At 35.0% G+C, this 24,510-nt stretch overlaps 1 protein-coding gene across 1 annotated transcript in view; it reads right to left on the bottom strand.

The window, feature by feature from the left end:
* The window catches only part of LOC306848843 (WD repeat-containing protein 46-like), a gene marked incomplete at its 5' end in the record, with an annotated part of 36,722 nt that overhangs the window by 11,213 nt on the left and 999 nt on the right, over positions 1-24,510 (bottom strand). The window contains 8 exons of the mRNA XM_079383593.1: positions 4,310-4,463; positions 6,227-6,462; positions 7,162-7,312; positions 10,764-10,868; positions 11,704-11,765; positions 12,752-12,839; positions 17,892-18,004; positions 23,559-23,639. Of these exons, the coding sequence (XP_079239719.1) occupies positions 4,310-4,463; positions 6,227-6,462; positions 7,162-7,312; positions 10,764-10,868; positions 11,704-11,765; positions 12,752-12,839; positions 17,892-18,004; positions 23,559-23,639 (990 nt within the window). The remainder of the gene's footprint in view (positions 1-4,309; positions 4,464-6,226; positions 6,463-7,161; positions 7,313-10,763; positions 10,869-11,703; positions 11,766-12,751; positions 12,840-17,891; positions 18,005-23,558; positions 23,640-24,510) is intronic.

The following is a 24,510-nucleotide window of genomic DNA, read 5'->3' as shown; positions in this document are numbered from 1 at the left end:
TGGTTCAATGACCATGGTGTTACTGTGCTTGATTGGCCAGCAAACTCGCCTGACCTGAACCCCATAGAGAATCTATGGAGTATTGTCAAGAGGAAGATGAGACACCCAACAGACCCAACAATGCAGATGACCTGAAGGCCGCTATCAAAGCAACCTGGGCTTCCATACCACCTCAGCAGTGCCACAAACTGATCACCTCCATGCCACGCTGCATTGATGCAGTAATTCATGCAAAAGGAGGCCCAACCAAGTACTGAGTGCATAGAAATGAACATACTTTTCAGAAGCCTGACATTTCTGTTTAAAATATCCTTTTCTGTTTAAAATATCCTTTTTTTATTGATCTTATGTAAAATTCTAATTTTCCGAGACACTGAATTTTGGGATTTCATTATCTGTAAGCCATAATCATCAAAATTTCAAGAAATAAAGCCTTGAAATATTTCACTCTGTGTAATGAATCTATATAATATATGGGTTTCACTTTCTGAAAAACTAGTGACAAAAACTATTGACCTTTTTCATGATATTCCTTTTTATTTTTTTAAATGTACCTGTATATACACACACATACATACAAACTGCCGTCAAAAGTTTGGGATCAGTAAGAGTTTTAACGTTTAAAAAAAAAAGTTTCTTCTGCTCAAGGCTGTATCTATTTGATATACAGAATTTTTTTTTTATTTTGTGAAATATTTTTCCAACTTAAAATAACATTAAAAATCTTACTGATCCCAAACTTTTGAGTGGCAGTGCTTTTGCTTTTGCTTGCTTAATATAAGGTATATAGTTTTAAAAGTATTATTTGTCATATTACAATCAGAGTACAAGCAGCCTGAGTACAAGCAGCATCTTTTGTATTAACAACACTCAAACAATGATACGCTAGGTGTCCTAAAAGCATTAAATGCTGGTTTGATGTTTATTACAAACACATTGTAAGATTGAAAATAAATGTACTTACCTGTCTTGTCTCAGAGGACATTTCTAATTTAAAAAATCAGATTTTTAGAAAGGCTATGCAAAGTTTTTGGAGATGCAGGTAGAATTTTACACTGCAGAGTTAGTTTTGAGTTCTGAAACTTGCAGTATATTTTTACTGTAGAGTAACCTCTTTTTTGTGTATATATAGAGAACATTTTGATTGTCCATTTCATGCTCCTTTAAACAATAGGGTCTAGCTGCAGACATAGGGCGAGTGGAGCTCCACTCAAGAGCGGAAATACGTCACCTCCACTCGCGACGCGTCCGCCATGTTGGTCCGGGCAAAGGTGAGTGGAGCTCCACTCAAGAGCGGAAATACGTCACCTCCACTCGCCGAAATACGTCACCTCCACTCGCGACGCGTCCGCCATGTTGGTCCGGGCAAGGGCGAGTGGAGCTCCACTCAAGAGCGGAAATACGTCACCTCCACTCGCTATTTATTAATTGTTATACACATGTATAAATGGTGCTTTGCATATAATGTCACCTCTTTGTACATAATGTTGATATTTTCTGTACTTTTATCTTGGCATTAATAATAATAAACTAAGCTTTTACGGTTTATGACACGACAGCGCTCTCTTTATTATTTTTTTGCCCCAGCAATTTGCACTACAGACATAAAACCATAGAAGTAGGTTTAAAATACACATTTTGAGGTCCTCTGCCTTTTGTTCATGTTTATTTTTTAACTATACATATTTCAACTACCAATGTAACATTCCATACATTTTAGAAAGTAAACACTGTGTGATATTTAGCAGTGAACATTAAATGAAACATTTGTATTTTAAGCTAAATAACAACATATACCTTCTTTTTTTTAAATATATATACATTTTTTTTGTTGTTGTTATATTAAATTTTGTCTGGTCTGTTTTTCTGTGTATGTGGTATAATCTGTAAAGCATGTTGGTCAGCCTGTTGTATATGTGCTATACAAATGAAATTAACTTGAACAAATCAAATAGTAAAATAATGACTAATTTCCACAATTTAACAATTTTAATGGAGTAAAAAAAACAAAAAAAACAACATCTTACACTATATTGAAAACATGAATTGCAAGTAACCAAAATTGTTACAGTAAAGACACACTGTGTGCGCGCATATACACACTCTTTCACTCTTTGCCTGTTCCAAGACCTCCATCGTCTGTAAAGCAATCCCAGCTACAGTAGCCAAGGTGGTCAACTGAGGAGTAAAACCCCAAAAGCACTCCCCGTTGTCCATTTCCCTGGTAGCCATCCCCACAGTCTTTGTAAAGCTGGCTGCACTGTAGGCGACTGCACCTAGAGATGGTGTACGGCTTTCTGTACATTTCATTATGTCTCTTTGAATATATTTTCCAATTCACTACACCTGTTCAGAATCAAAACACAGTTATGACAGAACATTAAGTCACAATTCAGACAATAAATGAACATCTTTAACTGTCAAAAGTTTCATGTTGGAAATGGAAGAGAGTAAGATTGCAGAGCAGCCATCTGATATGGCATGTCATCCTGAACATAAGAACAGTTGTAAGGTAATTCAAAACAATTAACATTAAACATTTTTATGTTAACACTAAGACTTCACTTACAATGGTGAAATCAAATGCTGCCTCCATAGTTATGTACCAGACATAATATAAAAGCATAAAGGCTGATATTTTGCCATGTCTGTGTATGAGCAAAAATTCACAAAGATTAATAAAAATGAGGTGCTCAGTAATAGCGTTAATGGGCATAATGGACATGGTGTGGACACAATGGATGTTGTGTGGACATCAATAAACATCCTGAAAATGAGCTTGGCAACTCACCATAACCATGAATACTCCACAGTCAATCCCAAAATGTTGTAGGGGTAGTCCCTGTTTGAAGAAAGAACACCCATTTTGAAGAATTTACAATGATGGTCAACCTTATACATGTTGTTCTTGTACATTTTCATTGTACTGTAAATGAATATTACCTCAACATCCAAGCCTGACTGTTCTTCCCATGGCCCAGGAATGAGCTGTTGTGTAACAGCCCTGATAAAAATCAAGACAGCGTTACGAGGAATATTTACAATTTAAATACACAGAGTATGATTCAGCTGGGGAACACAAACAATGCAGAACATTCAGTGTTTGGTTGAACATGAAATGCCAACAATGCTTACATCCTCTGAACGTGAGGAGGTTCTATATCTGTGCAGTTTTCCTAAGCAGCATTGAAAAGTCAGGGGAACATGACTGCCAAAATAGATCATCCTGTTGTAACCTCAAGATGTCTCGGTAGGGCTTGTGGCCAAAGCCTTGTTCCCGCTGTGCATACAGTGAATCGAGGAACAGTATTCCTCTTTTGAGTGGCAGCATCACCTATGAGAATAGTCTTGGCAATGAGATAACTTGTCAAGTGGAATATTCCAATTAGTGTTGCAAAAAGGAATCTTCGTATGCTTCTTTTTAACATCAACGGTCTAGCTTGACAAACTTTCTTAGAATGCATGCATCACTTACACATAGCAAAAAATGCCCTTGTGTCCACAGTGGGAATATAAGTGCATCTTTCTCTGTGGAGTCGACCTTAAAGAAAGCATATTATGTTGCCAATTCAAATCAGTTTATTTATTGCTGTACAAATGGGTAGGTCCTTACAGGAAGACTGTCTAAAGGGTCACAATTCAAGGGTGGGAGCCATGTTGGGGGGATGTGGAGGTCCATAATAAAGATATTTTTCCCCTACAGAAAGACAGCTGACTTACTTTCTTCTGTACTACACAGAACTCACATAGGTCCCACTAAAATATAGATTGCTGATGGCAGTAAGTGTTGCACAATGCTGCCCACAATGATACGAAGGGCCAACATCTACAAGGAAAATGAAACACTTAGACTTATTGATGCTAATATTAATTAATGCCACTGCATTTGATCTGAGAGTAGCATTCACCTATCCCCAACACTAAACTGCTCCCAGTTAATAGGCATTAGTTCAACATTGCTCGCTAGAAATGTCTAATTCCATCGTGTTCATTCATCCATTTGTGCGTAATTTCATCCAAACCCTGTGCGTTCTGCTTGCACTGAACGTTACGACAGCGTCAGTTCGCCATTGTAGCAATGATAAGATAAAATTACCTGAGTTAAAGTTTGAAGAACTCACAGCGACGCCATTTTGAATTATTTATGTGTGGAGGTGACGTATTTCCTGTTAGCGAGTGGAGCTCCACTCGCCCACGGTCTGCAGCCAGACCCCTCTCCCTTTAAAGGGTTGTGTTAGGACTATGCTCTTTGCATGCAACAACAACAAATATTTATCCAGAAAATTTTACTTGGGTGTGTGTACATTACCTGTACAATATCTCCAGTAGCAGCACTGAGTAGTCCTCTCTGGCTTAGAGATAAGCAAGAGGCTCCAGCAGGTTGGAAACAGGAGTGAAGAGGTTTAAAAGCTCTGATATCATACACCTTTATCTTCCTGTCCAGACCCGACGTCACCATGTAACTGCAATAATCAAAATATTTTACTGGTATAAATAAAGGGAATGTAAAGTATGATCTAGGACTGCAACAAATTTAACAATCAAAAAAATAAATAAATAAATAAATAAAATAACTGATAAATTTGAAACTGAAACCATCTGAGAGTCACTTTACAGTAGTGAAGAATGCATATGGACAAAACAGAGCAGATGACACAGAATGAGCTGCTGCAGGAAAAGTGCACAACACAAGTTGTCCTAAACATACAAATGTATGAAGCATTTCAAACAAACTCATTAGCATATAGTTTAACACGTATTGCTTGTCTGGTGCTTTCACAGGTGCTTTTTAAAGCCTTAAAGAAATGTTTTACCCAGTGAACAACTTGCATTTTACAGTTATATCCTTACCTGTATTTTTTTGTTTGTTTTAGAATGTAACGTTTATGTTTTTATTACTTTTTGGCACATATGGATGAATGTATAGCATAAAATACATATACGTGATGTTTGGTATGGGTGTGAATTATAAATTATTTCTCAATTGTTGATATCAATCTATTCTTGATGAATTGTATCATACTCTCATTATAGAAGTCATGTCTAAGTTGTATTATGCAAGAGCATAACTACCAGGAAAACTAGGAACCATGGAGGAGAAGCATAACACCCCAAGCTAAAACAATGTGTACTTAGTTAGGAACCCATTAGGGATGTGTCCAACAGCAGAGCTCAAAAACTCGCAGCCAGCGAATCTTGAGTGGAGAAGTCTAATCCAGCAACATGAATAAGCAAGCCATCTAACTACTCATCTCACTTTCTTGTTTTTTTTCCAACAAGAGTCTTGTTTTCTATGTTAAGATTTGCTGCAAAGCTGCATCTCCAACTTTGTCTTTGCCCACCTCAAACTTCAACAACGTTCTGCATCTAATTAATCTATGTCCATTGTGACTTCCCACCAAGACGTCACTCCAAACGTGATCAGACCATCCGTGAATCAACAAACCACAGAAGGGAATCCCCAACACAAGAAACACAAGTAATACCTCCAAATTGTAGCTAAATGGTGCATTTAATTAGTCTCATAGCTTCATTGAAGACTCATTCTGAGGGTTAAATTATATCATGGTTTGTTCATGTCTAAGAATTTGCATATATTGATGGAAACTTCTTTTCTTTTTTTTCTTGTGGCTGGGCCAGTGAAATTTTTGACAGGACAAGTAAAAACCTTTTGTATGTATGTATTTATTTAACTTTCTATGTAAATGCACTTCCCAAAACAATCACCTACTAAGTCGAGAATGAGTCATTATATCCAAATAAAGATATTCAATCTGGTGAAAATTCTTGTATTCAGTCATATTGCAATAATCTCAGAAAATCTAAATATAAAATGTCAGTCTTTTCCAATATCATGCAGCCCTAGTTTTGATGTCATTAGTCACCTGAAAACAATTTATTTAAACATGCTGAAGAGCCAAAGCCCAAATCACATAACTACCAACAACAATCTTCATCTGAAAGTACGTATAATAAAACTTAATTAATGTCTCGTTTTTTTTAAGTAATGTTTACACTGGGATTTTTTGTTTGTTCTGAAAAATTGCCAAACTTGAGCCGGGATTGATGATTGAAGATTTTACAGACTCAGTGACGTAAGGATTAATGGTGGGTGGGGTTAGTCCTCCGTCAGCTCTACTGTAACATCCCTTTGAGACTGATGGTCTAATTCTTTAAATCAGGTACTGAAGTGAATCCCCCCCCCCAAGTACTTTTTGATACTCACGTGCCAGTTTTATCCACTGTCAAGGAACGAACAGCACCCCGATGACACAACATCTTTGCAAGTGGCTCTCTCTGGTTGGGCGACCACAGACTAATGGTGCCATTTGGGTGGCCCAGGTGAATTACTGCATTATGGGGATTCTGTGCCATCACGTCTAGCCGTCCCATTTTTGTGCAGATGGCTGCGACCTCTTTACCAACCGATACATCCAGATATTGCAGAAACCCTGTGGCACTCTGAAAGGTGAAATTATAATTGGCATATGGAAAACCTATTAAACCTGAGATACAATTGGGAAAGTAATTACGTTTTCATGCACAAACACTTGGGCTTTTCATGTGTCACCATGAAAAGGTTGAATAAGTAACAATAAATTCAATCATTCAAACCATAAAAATGGAAATTAATCACTTTTTAAATTACCTAATCAGTTTATGCTCTAAAACAGAATAGTGAATTAATAAATATTTTTCAAGGACACATTAAAAAAAAAAAAAAAAGCATTTGTCAATTGCTTTTCTTGGTTGTTTCATTCTTTTTTTTCCCCCATTTGTCAATCCAATTAAAAATGCCAAAGGACAGTTCACTCTTTGGAGAGTTTTTTTCATTCCTTTTTTGACATTTCACAGTCAAAAGCCATGTTTCTCAAGATACATTCCATAATTGATTATGATAATATGATAATTCAGACAAAGACACTGCATGCCAACATTGAAGTCAATCAGATCATTGGTTGAGTAAATTTCATTTTTTGTTGTTGTTGTTGTATATGTACAGTACTGCTTCTGCTGCAGAAGTTACTTAATTACAGGGCGAGGTGTTATGATGAACATGACTAGAAGAAGCCACTCTTTTCTACACTGACACAGCTACTCCCCAGTACTATATCAGTTACTATTGTTCAAAGTTTTTGCCAAAAGCACTTGCTGACGCACCGCTGTGGCGAGTAGGAAGTGGTAGGGCAGAAACTGCATTCTTAAGACGTCATTGAATTTCTTCACACAATGGAGCTCCACACCTTTAGAGTCATAGATATAGAGCCATCTCTTCTGTGCCACAGCAAACATGGCCTCTGTATGAAGCCACCTGCAGGTAGAACGAAGAGTGCAGAGTGAGTTTTAAATAAGACCAGAATGAGACAGTTACTGATTACTAAAGCACAGGGGTGAAGGACAGGAAGGTATTGTGATAAAAACTAGGGATGCACCGATACCGATACTGGTATCGGGTCGATACTGAGCTCATGTACTCGTACTCGTTAAAATGCCCCGATACTAAACGCCGATACCACGCATGTGATCAGTGCCATATTCAGACAAAGAAACACCAACAACAGAAAAACAGACAGCAGAATGTATTTATTAGAGATTAAGGATGTCTAAAAATGTACATGCAATGAATATAATGTTAAACATTCAGTATTAATGCCTGTATAGCTGATGTGAGCAAGCTGATAAGCAAAACACGCTGAGTGGATCCAGCGCGCGGCAGCGCAGATGCGCGAGCTTGTCGAGTGAATATCCCTTTCTCACAGATATCACTGGAAAGTTTGTACTTCGGTCGGAAATGTCAAAAACGAGTAAGTAAAACAATGCACAAGTTACTTAACAGTAGGGAGAGAGAGATAGAGAGAGCGCGCGCGCACTTCTGTGGTGTGATCTTTATTGATGTTCGCTCAGCACACATCATTTAAATTAAAACTAAATCGTAAATATATGACAACATATAGGGGCATTCATTCACTTTAAACATCATTTATTTTTAACCTTAAGCATTGAACACGAGTGAAACACAAGTGAAACTATCAGCCTGTGTGAAATGCGCTAGGCTGTTCTGTACTTGTCCCTTTCATCTGCTCCGGTACACATAAGTGCGCGCGCTGTGCGTGTTTTCCTTGCTTCATGCGTGTTTCTGCAATTATATGGCTTTGAAATCTAAATGTTTCAGATGAAAAAAAAAAAAGATTCTATATCTGAAAATGATTGATTTATAACGAGTGGTTCCCTGCATAATTACAGTAAAAAGCGTGGTTACAGCACTGAGCCGCTGCAATGGAGCAGCTCTAATGCTATTTAAGATGATGTACCATAGAGCAAATAAATAAATAAAAAATTAACAGTGAAAGTAACAAAAAATTGTAAATTACATTTTAATGGGCATAATTAAGTGTGAAAAATAACCGAAGGATATACAGTCAAACCAAAAATTATTTAGAGACCAGATATAATTATTATTATTTTTTTTTTACTAGTGGGTGCAGGACACTATAGTTAATTTAAGTAACTGAGGATAGCAAAATAAAGTAAACTGTGACAAATTATACCCAACAATTCTTCATACAGTGGACTACCAGTAAAATTGATACAAAAGTGAGACCAAAAATTATTCAGACCAAGTAATGGAATAAATTGAAATTCAGGCTTTCATGAACCTGGTTGACAGCATGCCCAGGAGACTACAGGCTGCCATTAAGGCTAAGGGTGGGCCGACAAAGTATTGATAGTTGTGTAAATATTGTCATACCAACAGCTGTCTGAATAATTTTGATTGATTGAAAGGTATTATCAAGCTAAATTTGTTCTGATACAGTTTAACTTGGAGTTCTTGTAATATTTTATTAGCATTTTCTAAACTACAGTATAGCGAATAAAATGTGAGAAATGTTGAAGTGTCTGAATAAATTTTGGTTTGACAGTATCTATTTGATAAATGAAGTTAATCAACTAACATTTTACATACTCATTTGTTTTCTTTACCCAATATTTAAAAAATGTAAAAATACAATAAAAATATCGGTATCGGTACTCGGTATTGGCAAGTATCAAAAATGAAAGTATCGGTATCGGGCGAGTACTGGAAAAAGTGGTATCGGTGCATCCCTAATAAAAACCCTAAATAAAATTATTTGAAACTTTTGTCGACGACAAAATAAATAAAACTTTTTTTCAAGTTCACTGATCACTCTCATGCAGAGAGTGGGTAACAGAAGCAGAAATTATACAGGTTTAAGTTGCAATATTGATTGATACCAATATATCATAACATACACAATTTGATTTTCTTTCAGTTCATGAGCTTGCAATTTGATCCAACTGATCTTCGATTTGATATGACTTAATTTGGATATTTGGCTATATCAGGCACAGATCATGTCAATTTTTCTCAGTACAAATGCTGTGAACTTCATAGGGGAATCTGTCAGTACACTATATAATATCAAAGGTTAAAATTAACTACTTGCACACAAACATTTAAATTGCAAATAACAGTAATAACAGTGTTTCTACTCCAATCCTTTTTCTTTTTTTTTTTTTTTTAAATATAAACATTTTTTTCATTAAAACTTTAAAGTCTTTAATAACTTTAAGTCATTAAAACTTGTTCTTATGATGGATGTAATCAAATATACATTAAATACTGAAGAACGAGTAAAGTAAAAATATAATGAGTATTCAATAATCCAATAAAATGTTTCAATAATTAAATAAAACCTGTCTTGTCTGCGGTGTAGTGGGAGTGCGGGTAATTGATAAAATGGGACTTTTCTGCACAAATTGCAAAGCAAAAAAAAACATTGCCAGCTGTCTGTTGACATGGATGTTTGTTTTGGTACAAGATCTTGCACATTTGAGTGGTGATTTTTGGTCAGAAAGTGTCCAGTTGTAACTCACACTAGTTGTTAAGTGTGTTGTGTAGTGGACTGACCCCATTAGATTTGTGATTAGTCATTAGGTTTGTGCTCCTCTCTGACTGCCAAAGACTAGAATCTGCTCCAATCACTGGAAACATTATTTAAGTGCATTAAGACCAGTTTAAGAATTTTCAGTTAGCTGTTAAGTGTAGCCCAAGCTTAAGTGAATAACGTGTTTATTACTGAATGACTTTTCTTAGGTAAATACAAGGCTGCGTGACATTCTTCACAAACTGTTTCACTGACGTCTTTCTGCAGTTAAACACAGATTGACTGATTACATGAGACATGATGCATTTCAGTAAGTTGTGCTCTATCTTTTAACATACATTCTCATGTTCGTTCTTGTTAATTTTAGTGCTGTCAAACGATTAACATTAATCGCATACAAAATAAGTTTTTGTTTGCATAATACAGGTGTGTTCTGTGTATATTTATTATGTATATAAATACACACATACAGTATATATTTAGAAAATATTTACATGTATTTACATATCTATATTTTTATTCATATAATTTATAAATATATATATTTTCTATATATTATAAATAAATAAATTTAATATATAAACAAAATTTTTCTGAAATATATGCATGTGTGTGTATTTATATATATACATAATAAATATACACAGTACACATACATATGGTATGTAAACAAAAACTTTTATTTTGATGTGATTAGTCATGATTAATCGTTTGACAGCACTAGTTAATTTTATGCTAAAATGTCTGTTGCACTGATTAATATAGTGTGACTTTGTTTCAGTGATAATGGCTGCTATAACGTGAAGAATGTGTGCCAGAAAATCAAAAGATATGTCTTAATGAATGTGGACTCACTTGACATCATTCACGGTTTCCATGACATTCATCTCACACATGAGGTCTTTGGTTTGCCAGTCGATGCAGGCCACATGACCTTTCTTTCCACCCACTAGTAGATGCCTGTTGCAGACAAAAACATTTTTATGGATCTGTAATTTTTTTATAAAAACAATGAAAATGCAATTAAAATGGATTTCAATAAACCTTTCCCTATAATGAGCATATAATGAGTTTTCAGTGTCTGGATTAAGATGCCCAAGGTGTCCTGATGTAAATGTCCTGAGATGTTTTTGATTTTTGAACAAGGTTCTTAAATGGTAAAGCACAAGAAAACAGTGATATACTGGATTTAAAAAAAAAAGGTCTGTTAATAAAAATATATAATCACAGGAATTTTTGTTAACATATTTATAATGGTTTCAAAATGCCTTTGTGTAATTACTAGGCTCCAAAATGTATAATACAGAAGGTGTACAGAATGTGCAAAGAGTAAGTATAATCCAAACAAAGTGCTAACAAAACCAACTGTCAGGATATTATTACACAAGGTACAGTGAGACAAACAATACATTGAGAATGTCTCTTATGTAGCAAATCAATGATGATGAAAGGGGCAAATTGGGTTAAGATGTGTAAATGTGGACTATAAACAATGTTGACAGTATAAATTCTCTCTCAATGAAAAAGCATAAATATTCTATTTTAACAAATTCCTAAGCTTTGAGGAACATTTGACAAAAACAATGAGTTATTATATAACCAACCTGTGTTTTTAATTGTATAAATACATAGTTTTTCAAGAACACTGAAAAATGTTTAACACTAGATTTCTAAAGGTTTCCATTATCAAACAGAAAGTTAAAATGCTTTCTATAATATTAATGTAATGCTATATTTGTAAATGCCGTAACTAAAATTGTCTGTTTTAATAAATATTTAATTCTTTAGCACATACCGTCCAGTTCTGCTGTAGTCAAGCCTATATGGGCCAAACTGGGAAAGATGCAAGTTGAAGTACTGTAGGGAGAGAGAAAGAAAAAAACTGAGTGGAACATGCAAAATACAATTAATCACACACAGACTCCTTCAGGACATAAAAACTCATAGTTGGTAAGGTCTGTAAACGAATCAAATATTTTACACTACATTTACATATGTTTGCTCATCTTTTTTGACAGATGTTACATATTAACATTCATTTAATGACCTGAATGACTGAATTCTTATGATTCTTAAAAAATCATATTTACTGTTACGCTAAAGTCACTTACATCTTGGATGCCCTGAAAGCACACAATAAACATCTTAACATTAGATAGAGGCCCACACAAAAAAATGTCTGATTGACTGGTCAAAAATTATATTGCTTTTTTGCAATTATTAAAATATTAATGCTAATATTATTCCCAAAGGAACAATGAAATCCTCCATCTGTGAAATTTATTAGCCCCTTTCACACATTAGCATAAAATTACCTGGCTGACTTTTCTGGTAAATACACCATATACTTATACTGCTAACACAAGCAACAGTGAACCATCTTTTTACCAGTTCCAGACCATTATACATCAGCATCAGAACACTGTGATTATGCTGGAAATTATGCTGCACCATTTTCTTCGCCTGCCTGGATGAGACGCGCTTTACTTTCATCTACTGCCCAATTGGACAACATTTGAGTAACAGCCGTAAAGGGCTGATTACACAGAACATGTTTTTGCTCTTAATAACATGAGACATGGTACAATAGTATCACATGCCTTGTTCAAACACAGCAATATGCTGTTAATTTAATGGTAATGCGACAACTTCTAATAATTGAAATTTGTAAGAAATTATTACCAGTTCTTTTGAAAAAGCCCCGTTTATGGTCTCTTAATGGTGTGAAAGGGGATATTGATATCACATACTTGGTTAATTTCAACATTGATTTTCAAGCTCTACAAAATCCAGAAAGGCTAATAATGCACAGGAGTGTTCAAAACAAATCGTTGACCTATCACCTTTGATCCAGAAGTGATGTCAACTGCATCTGCAATGTCATCTTGAGAGATTGTATTTGTGTCTTCATCCTCATCTCCTTCCAGGAGGCTGATGACAGACAGACAGAGTTTTGAGCTCTAGGAGTGTGTACTTATTTTGTGTGTGTATGTGTGTGTTTAATAATCAAGATGAATACAATAAGAATAGTTTAACACACAAGCAGTAGTTTTACAAAATGTCCACGCTGCCCTTTTCTATGCAATACTTGAATGTGCAAGGCTTTTGGGGAGAGAGAGTCCAGAAAGCAGGGTTAACTTTGTCACATAAACTCTTGGTTGATTAACATAAACCTTTTATTAGATGTTTGATGCTAAACATATAATTAAAAAAATACAAAATAAAACTGCAATAACAGTCTGTACTTAAAGATAATACGGCTATAGTTTATTTATTTATTTTTTGAGCCATTTCTTTATTATCAAAATACATTTTTATTATTATTTTATTTATAAATAAACAAAATGTGCTGGATACTTCTGAAGTAAACTTAACTCTGGGACATAATGTTCAGAGAATAAGTTACTATGACTACTTACTAGGGGTGTAACCGTACACATATGTGACCCTGGACCATGTACGATGTCAGACACTGTAATATGCTCTGGTCCTCTCCCTGCTTACCGGGGCGATGAGATTCATAGCAGACTGTCGTCACTCAATGGCTGGATGTCTAAGTGGTGCCCACAGAATAACATAGGTTTCATAGACAATTGGAAGAATTTTTGGGGCAGACGTGACCTGTTGAAAAGAGATGGTCTTCATCCCTCCTGGGGTGGTGCCGCTCTTCTCTCTAGAAATATGGCACACAGTCTTAGAGTTCGTACTTGACTAACTGGGGCCCAGGTCAGGGTAGCCTGACCTGCTAGCCGCCTCACGTCACAGAAGTCAGTTAATTCTCAGCACATAGAGACTCCTTCACCTAGATATCACACTATAGAGACTGTGTCTGTTCCCCGAACTATAAAATACAGAAAACATCCAAACCAAATTAAGAGTAGCAATTTAATTGATGTTCAACAAATAAAAAACAGATAAAATTATAAAGCTTGGCTTATTGAATATTAGATCCCTTTCTACAAAAGCACTTTTTGTAAATGATATGATCACTGACCATAAACTAGATGTGCTTTGTTTGACAGACACCTGGCTAAAACCAGATGACTACATTACTTTAAATGAGTCTACACCCCAAGATTACAGTTACAAACATGAACCGCATCCAAAAGGTAAAGGGGCAGGCATTGCTACAGTTAACAGCAATATTTTCAGTATTTCTCAGAGGTTCGAGTTTCAAGTATAATTCGTTCAAAGTAATGGTGCTTCATATAACGTTATCCAAAGAAACAAGTGTTAGTGATAAATCCCCTGCGATGTTTGTACTGGCTACTGTATACAGGCCACCATACAGACTTTATTAAATAATTTGCTGATTTTCTATCTGAGGTAGTGCTGGCTGCAGATAAAGTCCTAATTGCTGGTGATTTTAATATCCATGTTGATAATGAAAACGATTCGTTGGGATCAGCATTCATAGACATTCTAAACTCCATTGGTGTTAAACAACACGTGTCAGGACCTACTCATTGTCGAAATCATACTCTAGATTTAGTACTATCATATGGAATTGATGTCAGTGGCGTTGAAATATTGCAGCAGAGCGATGATATCTCAGATCATTATCTAGTTTTGAATATATTCCATATAGCTAAAGCTGTAAAGCCAACTCCTTTTTACAAATATGGTAGAACCATCACTTCTACCACAAAATACTACTTTATAAATAATCTTCCTGACTTATCTCAATTCCTCAGCATATCCAATAGCTCAGAACAACTTGATGATGTAACAGAAACTACTGACTCTCTCTTTTCTAGCACTTTAGATACGGTTGCTCCTTTACACTTAAGGAAGATTAAGGAAAAGAGTCAAACACCGTGGTATAATGAGGACACTCAGGCCCTAAAGAGAGCAGCACGGAAAATGGAGCGCAGCTGGAGAAAAACAAAATTAGAGGTATTTCGTATTGCTTGGCGGGAAAGTAACCCATCCTACAGAAAAGCATTAAAAACTGCTAGATCTGCTTACTTTACGTCTTTTTAGTAGAAAACAAACACAACCCCAAGTATTTATTTAATACAGTGGCTAAATTAACAAAAAATATAACATCAGCAGGTGCAGACATTACCCAGCAGCACAGTAGTAATGACTTTATGATCTACTTTACTTCCAAGATCGAAACTATTAGAGATAAATTTCCCTGAGGAACAATTCCACTCATTCTCTTCTATTGGAAATTAAGAATTGTATAAATTTGTTAAATCATCTAAACCAACAACCTGTATTTTAGACCCTGTTCCATCTAAGCTCCTAAAAGAGGTGCTTCCAGAAGTAATAGATCCTCTTCTGAATATTATTAACTCATCGTCATTAGGATATGTCCCAAAAAACTTCAAACTGGCTGTTATTAAGCCTCTCATTAAAAAACCACAACTTGACCCCAAAGAATTAATTACAGACCGATCTCGAATCTACCTTTTCTGTCAAAGATATTAGTAAAGGTAGTATCATCACAACTATGTTCCTTCTTAGAGAAAAAAATATATATGTGAGGATTTCCAGTCAGGTTTTAGACCATATCATAGTACTGAGACTGCTCTCAGAGTTACAAACGACCTGCTTTTATCATCTGATCATGGTTGTATCTCTCTATTAGTGCTACTGGATCTTAGAACCGCGCTTGACACTATCGACCACACCATTCTTTTAAATAGACTAGAAAATTATATTCGCTTCAGAGGAAGTGCACTGGCATGGTTCAAATCGTACTTATCTGACCGCCATCAATTTGTGGCAGTAAATGAAGAGGTATCATACCAATCACAAGTGCAGTATGGAGTACCTCAAGGTTCAGTACTTGGCCTCTTACTTTTCACGCTTTACATGTTACCCTTGGGAGATATCATTAGGAAACATGGTGTTAGCATTCACTGTTATGCTGATGATACCCAGCTCTATATTTCTTCGCGACCTGATGAAACTTACCAATTTGCAAAACTAACAGAATGTATAGTTGATTTCAAAAACTGGATGACTAGCAATTTCTTACTGCTAAATTCTGAAAAAAGAGGTGTGCTAATTATTGGACCAAAAACTTTTGCATGTAATAACCTAGATCACTGTCTAATACTTGATGGCTGCTCTGTAAATTCTTCGTCATCAGTTAGGAACCTAAGCGCACTTTTTGATAGCAATCTTTCCTTCAAGAAACATGTTTCTAGCATTTGTAAAACTGCATTTTTCCATCTTAAAAATATATCTAAATTACGACCAATGCTCTCAATGTGAAATGCAAAAACATTAATTCATGCGTTCATGACCTCGAGGCTAGATTATTGTAATGCTTTATTGGGTGGTTGCTCTGCACGTTTAATAAACAAACTCCAGCTGGTTCAAAATGCAGCAGCTAGAGTTCTTACTAGAACCAGGAAGTATGACCACATTAGCCCGGTTCTGTCAACACTGCACTGGCTCCCTATTAAACACGGTTTACATTTTAAGATCTTGCTAATTTACCTATAAAGCCCTGAATGGTTTGGCACCTCAGTATTTGAGTGACCTCTTATCACATTATAGTCCTTCACGTCCACTGTGATCTCAAAACTCTGGCCATTTGATAATACCTAGAATATCAAAATCAATTGCGGGCGGGAGATCATTTTCCTATTTAGCGCCCAAACTCTGGAACAATCTACCTAACACTGTTCGGGAAGCAGACACACTCTTTCAGTTTAAATCTAGATTAAAGACCCATCTCTTTAACCTGGCTCACACATAATACACTATCGCATTTCTATAATTCAAATCCGTTAAAGGATTGTTAGGCTGCATTAATTAGGTCAACCGGAACCGGGAACACTTCCCAAAACACCTGATGTACTTGTTACATTGTTAAAAGAATGGCATCTACGCTAATATTAGTTTCTTTCTTATTCTGAGGTCACCGTGATCAGATGGTGGATCAGCACCAAGAGATGACCTCTACAGCCAGGACACCTAGATGAGCCCCAGAGACTGATCCCCAGTGAAGACCCTGTCTCCAAGACGGCCATCGGGACAAGACCACAGGAACCAGATGAGTCCTTTGCACAATCTGATTCTGCTTTAGCCTAGATTTAAACTGCTGATTTAGTCTGGCCAGAGGAGAATGACACTATTTCAACAAACTATTTCCCCGTCTAAATACTGTAAAGCTATAAAGCCACCCAGTTTTATATCAAGCTGATGTAAAGCTGCTTTTACACAATTTGTTTTAAGTGTTGATTTTTCGAAATTGAGATACATTGATACATTGAAATACATAATCTGAAAACTGAATAAATAAGCTTTCCATTGATGTATGGTTTGTACGAATCAATAATTAAGTTTTGATATATTTATGGTAAGACATTTACAAAATATCTTCATGGAACATGATCTCTACTTCATATCCTAATGATTTTTGGCATAAAAGAAAAATCTTTTTTTGATCCATACAATGTATTTTTGACTCTGTTAAACAGTTCTGACTAATAAATTATTACGCAGATCTTTTAAACAAAGTAAAGGTATACAAAGAAGCGTGCATTTGTCGACTACATAAAAATGAGTGCACGTTCCTCTTTTTGAATTGAACAGGGGAGTTAACAAAAATGTATACATTTTTCAATAAAAAAAATTTCACAAACTGCATAAATGTGTTTTTGCTATCTTCATATTAAATAGTGTGTCCCTGCTGTCTAAGACATCAGCATCACCAATCAAAAAATCCATATCGGTCGACCACTACTTGAAATATAGCACAAAAGTCACATGGACTACTTTTCTTGTGCTTATATTAACAATCACAGTCCACATTAGCTTTTATTGTATAGAAATAGAGCAGCTTGGACATTCAAAATCTCCATTCTCATTCTGTTACACGTAAGAAAGTCATTTGAAATGATATGAAGGTGATGTAATAATTTACATTTTTTGTTGAACTATTCTTTTAATACTTCTGAGGGTTTACAGTCAGTGTGGCAGATGGGAAAAAAAAGCATGACAATAAGTGAACTGCATTACCCAGCATCCTCTGGAAGTAAAAGATCATATCTTGCAGCCTGTTTTTGAGCGTGTTCAGACATGGCCTCCGAGAACGCAATGGCTTCTTTCAGCCTTCCATGGGCTCCTGCAGGCTGACACATAAAAACAGAGTAAAAGAACTTGAAAACATGAAAATCAGTCCTTGTACTGATTCAGATGATGTTATTTGGGAGAATCTCACAAAATCTGCTACAATTTTGTCCAGGTCAGATTTTACCCCAACGATATTGCACAAGGAAAAAAAATGTGTTCGCATTTTTATAATGTACTTATGTGCTCACATCCATGATGTAAGCAATGGAATTATTGGGTTTGAAGTTTGGTGTATGAAAAAAGTGACCAAACAAACTGAAGACTAGAAAGGTTGATATATAATGCCATTTCCATACATGTAGCAGACTTCAAGCTGTTAAACCACAAAAAGACACACTTAGTACTGAAAAACATTCTATACACAATGTATCTTCCAGACTAGACTTTGAATTTATTTCACAATTGTAACATAAAATTACTGTAAAGTGGTTGTTAAAGGGTTAGTTCAACCAAAATTGAAAATTCTGTCATTAATTACGCCCCCTCATGTCGTTCCAAACCCGTAAGACCTTCGTTCATCTTCAGAACACAAATTAAGATATTTTTGATGAAATCTGAGAGCTCTCTGACCCTCCATAGACAGCAAGGATCCTCACACGATCAAGGCTCAGAAACGTAGCAAGGAGATCGTTAAAATAAACCTTGTGACATCAGGGGTTCAACCGTAATTTTCCAAAGCTACGAGAATACATTGTGCGCAAATAAAACTAAAATAATGACTTTATTCAACAATTCGTCGTCTCCACGTCACCCTTTTTACCCTTTTTCCTGAGTAAACGATGAGCGCCGCCATTACGAATTCTAACTTCTGATTGGATGCTCTTCTGTTCCAGTCTCCATAGCAACTCATTCAAATAGGCCACGTGTGACATCTGCATTTAAACGAAGAAGAAGAATTTAGCCTTTTGGTATCAGCCATTTTTTGGCTAAAGACTCTTTTTAAATTTAAACAAAACTACCGCTGACAGACGTGCTGTGTTTTGTTTATAAACATAAATGCTCGGGAGGCTGCTTTAGAGAGCGCTGTCTTGCAATGTTGCCAAGTATCATATTTACAAGCGCTTTTAGGCGTGTTGTTTGGTCTTAGCTCATAAAGACAGGCACTTTATGGAGTAAATAAAGTGGTCTGTTGCAGATATGAGATATATGATCTTTTTGGTGTTATAAAACAAAGCATTTGGATGTTTTAGTGGGTTTTTTTGTGCTTGTTTGTTGTTTTTTTCTATGAAGATCTGGCAGCACTGACACTTTACTGCAGGGCTCGTGAGCACAACTAGCCCCGTGTCAAAATGTGCTAAGGTTAAGAATCTTTCACTGTTATTTTCTTGCATCTCACATACAGACAAAAACACATTTCTGATGCATGCTCAAATACGTCATTAACAACTAGTTGTTAATTTCGGTTCCGTACACACTGCAAAGAATTTCTGTAAATGCGGTTGTCACTACCTGTATTTTAGTGAATTATGTGTGTACAGAATGTGATTAAGGAGTAAAAGGTGAACTGACAACCAAATTTAGCTGCAGTGTGTAAGTGGCCTGTACGTGGCCATAGTGCCCATCTGATTTTAATGTAGCTAACGTCGGCAGCTTCATGTCATCTACACACTCATTATACTTTGAGGAGTAAGGTACTGAGAAATGATGGTCATTACGACACTATAAAGTTATGGTGCTATGGCACATTGTGCTTTTTTAAAACATTTTAATAGGTTTAACATTAGATTATCAGCTCGGAATATAAGATAATTTGACTAGAAGCAGTGGAGCAAAGCATCCTTCCGGTTAAGAGTCAGGCGTGACTTCCGCGTTCAGGAAAAACATCCATAGTGCCATTTTGGAGAGTATCGCATACGTAAGCAACGTATGAACGCTTATACATTGTTTACATTCAGATCAAAGTGTAAACAACGTAAACAGCGTATCCACGTATGGTGCTGCTGACACAGAACAGCATACATTTTTTACGTATGTGATACTCTCCAAAATGGCATGATAGGGTAAACATAAGCTTACCAAAATCTACATTGAGACATTTTTAGTGCACAAGACTTTCAGTTTCAGTACAAAAAGTTATGCTACAATAAAATATTAATCTCTCACACAAATATATTTAATTTTATTTTAAAAAGCATTTCAATTAAGATATACATCATTACATTCAAAAAGTCTGGCTGTGCTAATGGGTACATTTGTGTGTTCTTTAAGCACACCCCTGTTCCCATTAAGCTCACATCATGTTTTATTAAAAAATCTTGTTTATTTTAAGGAACATTTTTAAAGAATAATGGTAAAAATATGTATTTTTTGAAGGTAAAAAGTCAATCACAAAAAAACAGAACACTAAATTCAAGAAACAAGGCATTCAAGTCAATCAGTTATATATTCATGGTGAAGTGTCATCTAAGCACATAACATCTATACTAGTCCACTTTCAGCCAAGTAAAACGTTCAAAAATCAAATAAAACAAACCAATAAAATATTTAATTCATGGGGATGAACACAGAAACTAGCCTCATTATAAACCTCTTGCTAAATGGATGTTAACTTATCTACAGTCTCTTAAGGCTGGAATACACTACACGATTTATGTCCTAGTTTCCCACAGATTTACAGTCTGGAGAGGTTAGTTGCCAAAGATCAGAGCCAGTCTGCAGATTTGAGTCCACTGATTCCATAGAAAATCGATTCACTTAAGTGACAACCATCATTTAATAAAGTCTGTTTATGAAGTATTTACACAGACGTTCAATGTGGAAGAGCTTAAAGAGCACACTGAGCTTAATTGGAGCAGCAACAATTTTGAATATATTTCATGTAATGCTAAATAATCTAGTTCATGTAATAAATTCATACATATTTTAATATGAACAACTATTATTAACAATATCTATGAAATTAAACTTTTTCTTATTGATGTCACACTGAAGCTGTGTGATTTTCATAGTAGTGTCCTTTAAGCTCACCTTAAAATAATGACATCTTTCAAAATCACAGCATTGTAAAACCACAGACCAACAATAAACTGTCAATTTATAATATTATGGATGTAAAGGTACAAGCCACAGAAGTGTGCTTAATGGGTACGTGAACTTAATAGATATGTTTACCCTACTCTCCAAAATCAAAATGATCTTAATCTGTGTTCCGAAGATGAACAAAGATCTTACAGGTTTGGAACGACATGAGGGTGAGTAATTAATGACAGAATTTTCATTTTTGAGTGAACTATCCCTTTAATTGGTTAACTACGTTACCTTGCCAAAAATGTAAATGGATGTAACATAACATATGTAATTTTACTTTAAAATAACTGTAAAATTTATGATTTATGTTAAAAGATATGAATTACCATAACATTTACAGCGGAAAACAATAAAAAGACCTTCCTAGACTTGTGTGTGCAACTTTACATATGATTATATACAGTGGCGGACCTAGAGTTTTATACATGGGGTGGCCAAGGGGTGGTCAAGGCTAATTCAAGGGGTCCATGGACCATGACAGAAAATCAGTTTATAACTCCAACCTGGCATAAAAAAAGCATGAATAAATCCTACAATTGCTAATTACTTCACATTACCACACATTAGCTATACATTCCTACCGTAACTTGAAATGTTAGTCTATTGAAACTTATTTCTCTTAATTCTATCACCTCATTAACCAGTGGCTGGAGCAGCCTGGAGTGAGAATTATTCATGAATAATTAACAAGCCTGTCATTAACACTACCAGTCAAAAGTTTTAGAACAGTAAGATTTATGTTTTTTAATTCTCTTCTGCTCACCAAGCCTGCATTTATTTGATCCAAAATACAGCAAAAGCACTAATATTGTGAAATATTTTTACTATTTAAATAACTGCTTTCTATTTGAATATATTTTAAAATGTAATTTATTCCTGTGATTTCAAAGCTGAATTTTTAGCTCAAAAAAACATTTATTATTATTATTATTATTGAAAACAGTCGAGTAGAATTTTTCAGGTTTCTTTGATGAATAGAAGGTTCAGAAGAACAGCATTTATCTGAAACAGAAATCTTTTGTAACATTATGAATGTCTTTATCATCATTGCTAAATAAATGTATTAATTTCTATAATACCCCCCCCCCCCCCAAAAAAAATAAATAAATAAATAAATAAATAATTAGACTGACTCCAAGCTAAAAAAAACTTATTTCAGATAAATGCTAATCTTTTGATCTTTGCATTCATTAAAATAATCCTGAAAAAAATGACTCAACGGTTTTAAATATTTATAATAATAATGATTAAAAAAATGTTTGTTGAGCAGTAAATCAGTATATTAGAATGATTTCTGAAGATCATGTGACACTGAAGACTGGAGTAATGATGCTGAAAATACAGCTTTGAAATCACAGGAATAAATTACATTTTAAAATATCTTCAAACAAAGCAGTTATTTTAAATAGTAAACATATTTCACAATATTACTGCTTTTGCTGCATTTTGGATCAAATAAATGTAGGCTTGGTGAGCAGAAGAGAATTCTTTAAAAACATTACAAATCTTATTGTTCAAAAACTTTTGACTGGTAATGTACACTATTTTTTTCTAATTTTTTCTAAACTAAACTATTGTTAAGGTTAAAGTATCAATTGGTTTGTATACAAGTTCATATTAGACTATTTTTATAATAACGTTATATCTATTCATTTTTATTAATTATAATAAAAAAAAGAACAATTGAGTAAATATTTAAATGTAATTTTTGCTAAATCCTCTCTATTTTTCTCACAAGTTTATGGACACAGTGTGGATTTTCTTTTATGTGACAATGTTTTCTAGCTGCTGTCTTTCCACGGTTGAAACACTCATTGAGTGATTACATGAGACACTATACATTCAGTAAGTAGTAGTGTATCTTTCAGCATGGATCGGGTGTTCATTCAGTGTTTACTTCATGCTAATAAGAATGCACTCCTGCTTCACTTGAACTTAAAAAGCGGGAGCGCGCATCCACTAAAGCCACTAAACAGCCCCAAAACAGTTTTTATCGTTTTAAATTCTTAATAAAACTAACAGAATTTGAACGCTGAGACTTTGTTTCATGTTATTATAAGTGACCTGTTCTGTCGTGTCCGTCAGCTCGTTGTCTATGTCCTCTCTGCTCTGGATGTTTTTCTCTGTGGCGCGAGAGCGTGTGCGTAAGAGGCTGGAAATGGACGAGACGAAGCGGTATTTTTTTCCTTTGGTATTCAGATATACCACTGGTTAAAGATACCATTACAATGGTAAAAAAAGCATTGGTTGGTGTTTTAACACCATTCCTATATAAGGTTTTTAAAGTTTGCTTTAATAAAAACTCTAAAATTCAGGACTGGTTGTTAAACATTTCTTCAAAAGTGTTTACAGAAAAATATAGTGAAATATGATTGTTCACATTACCCACCCCTTACAGGGATTTGCATCCATCTCTACATGACAAATAAACTCAAAACAGAAATATTAAAAATATATAGGAAAACAATTTGACAATGTCGTAAGTATAACTTTTATTTTTTTTATTCATGTAGAATTTGGACTTACCACTTTGCATTTCTCTCCTCTCTGAAACTTCTGGAGTTGCTGATGTGGTATAGGAGCCTCACCAGGAAAAGGATCCTTTTTCTAAATTAGCAACATAAACCAACGAGAAGGGCTGTCAAATTTGGTCAAATCAGGCCAGACAATTGAAGCAAAACCATTACAATGAAATGTTCAAATAAAAAGTGCAATTAAAACAATTTCTTAAGTTAGGATGTTGATTTGATGTTGGCTAAATTGATCAATTGCAGTTATTTGAGATAACAACAATAAAGGTGCATTTTAAATGTCATTATTTTGCCATCCAAATATGAGACATTTCATGTTTAAAGCAGTGGTCCCTAGATAATTTGTAATCAAGTTAGCCCTTTATAGTGATTTTTTTTTTTAGTTCACTAGTTTTTTTTTAAGTTAATTTTTAAAGATATTTTAAAGTTAAATCCCTTCTAGCCTTAACCATAAATCAGACAGGAGAGTAGATTCACTTCGGTGGACTTAAACTTGAAAAATGGTGTGTTTCGTGGTTTAAATAAAATACTTATTGATGTTCATTCAAGTTCATATCATGCTTTACGTAAATATGAAAAGGCGATCGGTTCACGAGGCAATACAGTGATCTGTCATGACACATTGAAGAGCCACAGAACGGTATTTATTATTTGAATAATAAAAAAAAAAAAGACAGTTTGAAAGCTGCGAGTCCTGAGCCCTTGTTTGATATCAACCTGCTCTATCTTCTCTGTCGGTGTGTGGTCAGTTTCCTCTTTGCTCTGCGATGTGTTTTTCACTGCGTGAGAACAGGATGTGTAGTGTGAGAGCAGCAATGTTTGTCGCAGTAACTAAGGAGGGCAGGTCTTTGCGAACGGTCAACTGGCGTAACCAGTATTTTTCATAAAAATATAATTATATACAAGAAAATTAATATGGAATAAAATCTAATCATCTACTTTAGTAT

Source organism: Barbus barbus (assembly GCF_936440315.1).
Source record: "Barbus barbus genome assembly, chromosome: 29".
NCBI lineage: Eukaryota > Metazoa > Chordata > Actinopteri > Cypriniformes > Cyprinidae > Barbus > Barbus barbus.
Note: the sequence above shows the minus strand (reverse complement) of the source record. Positions and strands in the feature narration are given on the sequence as shown.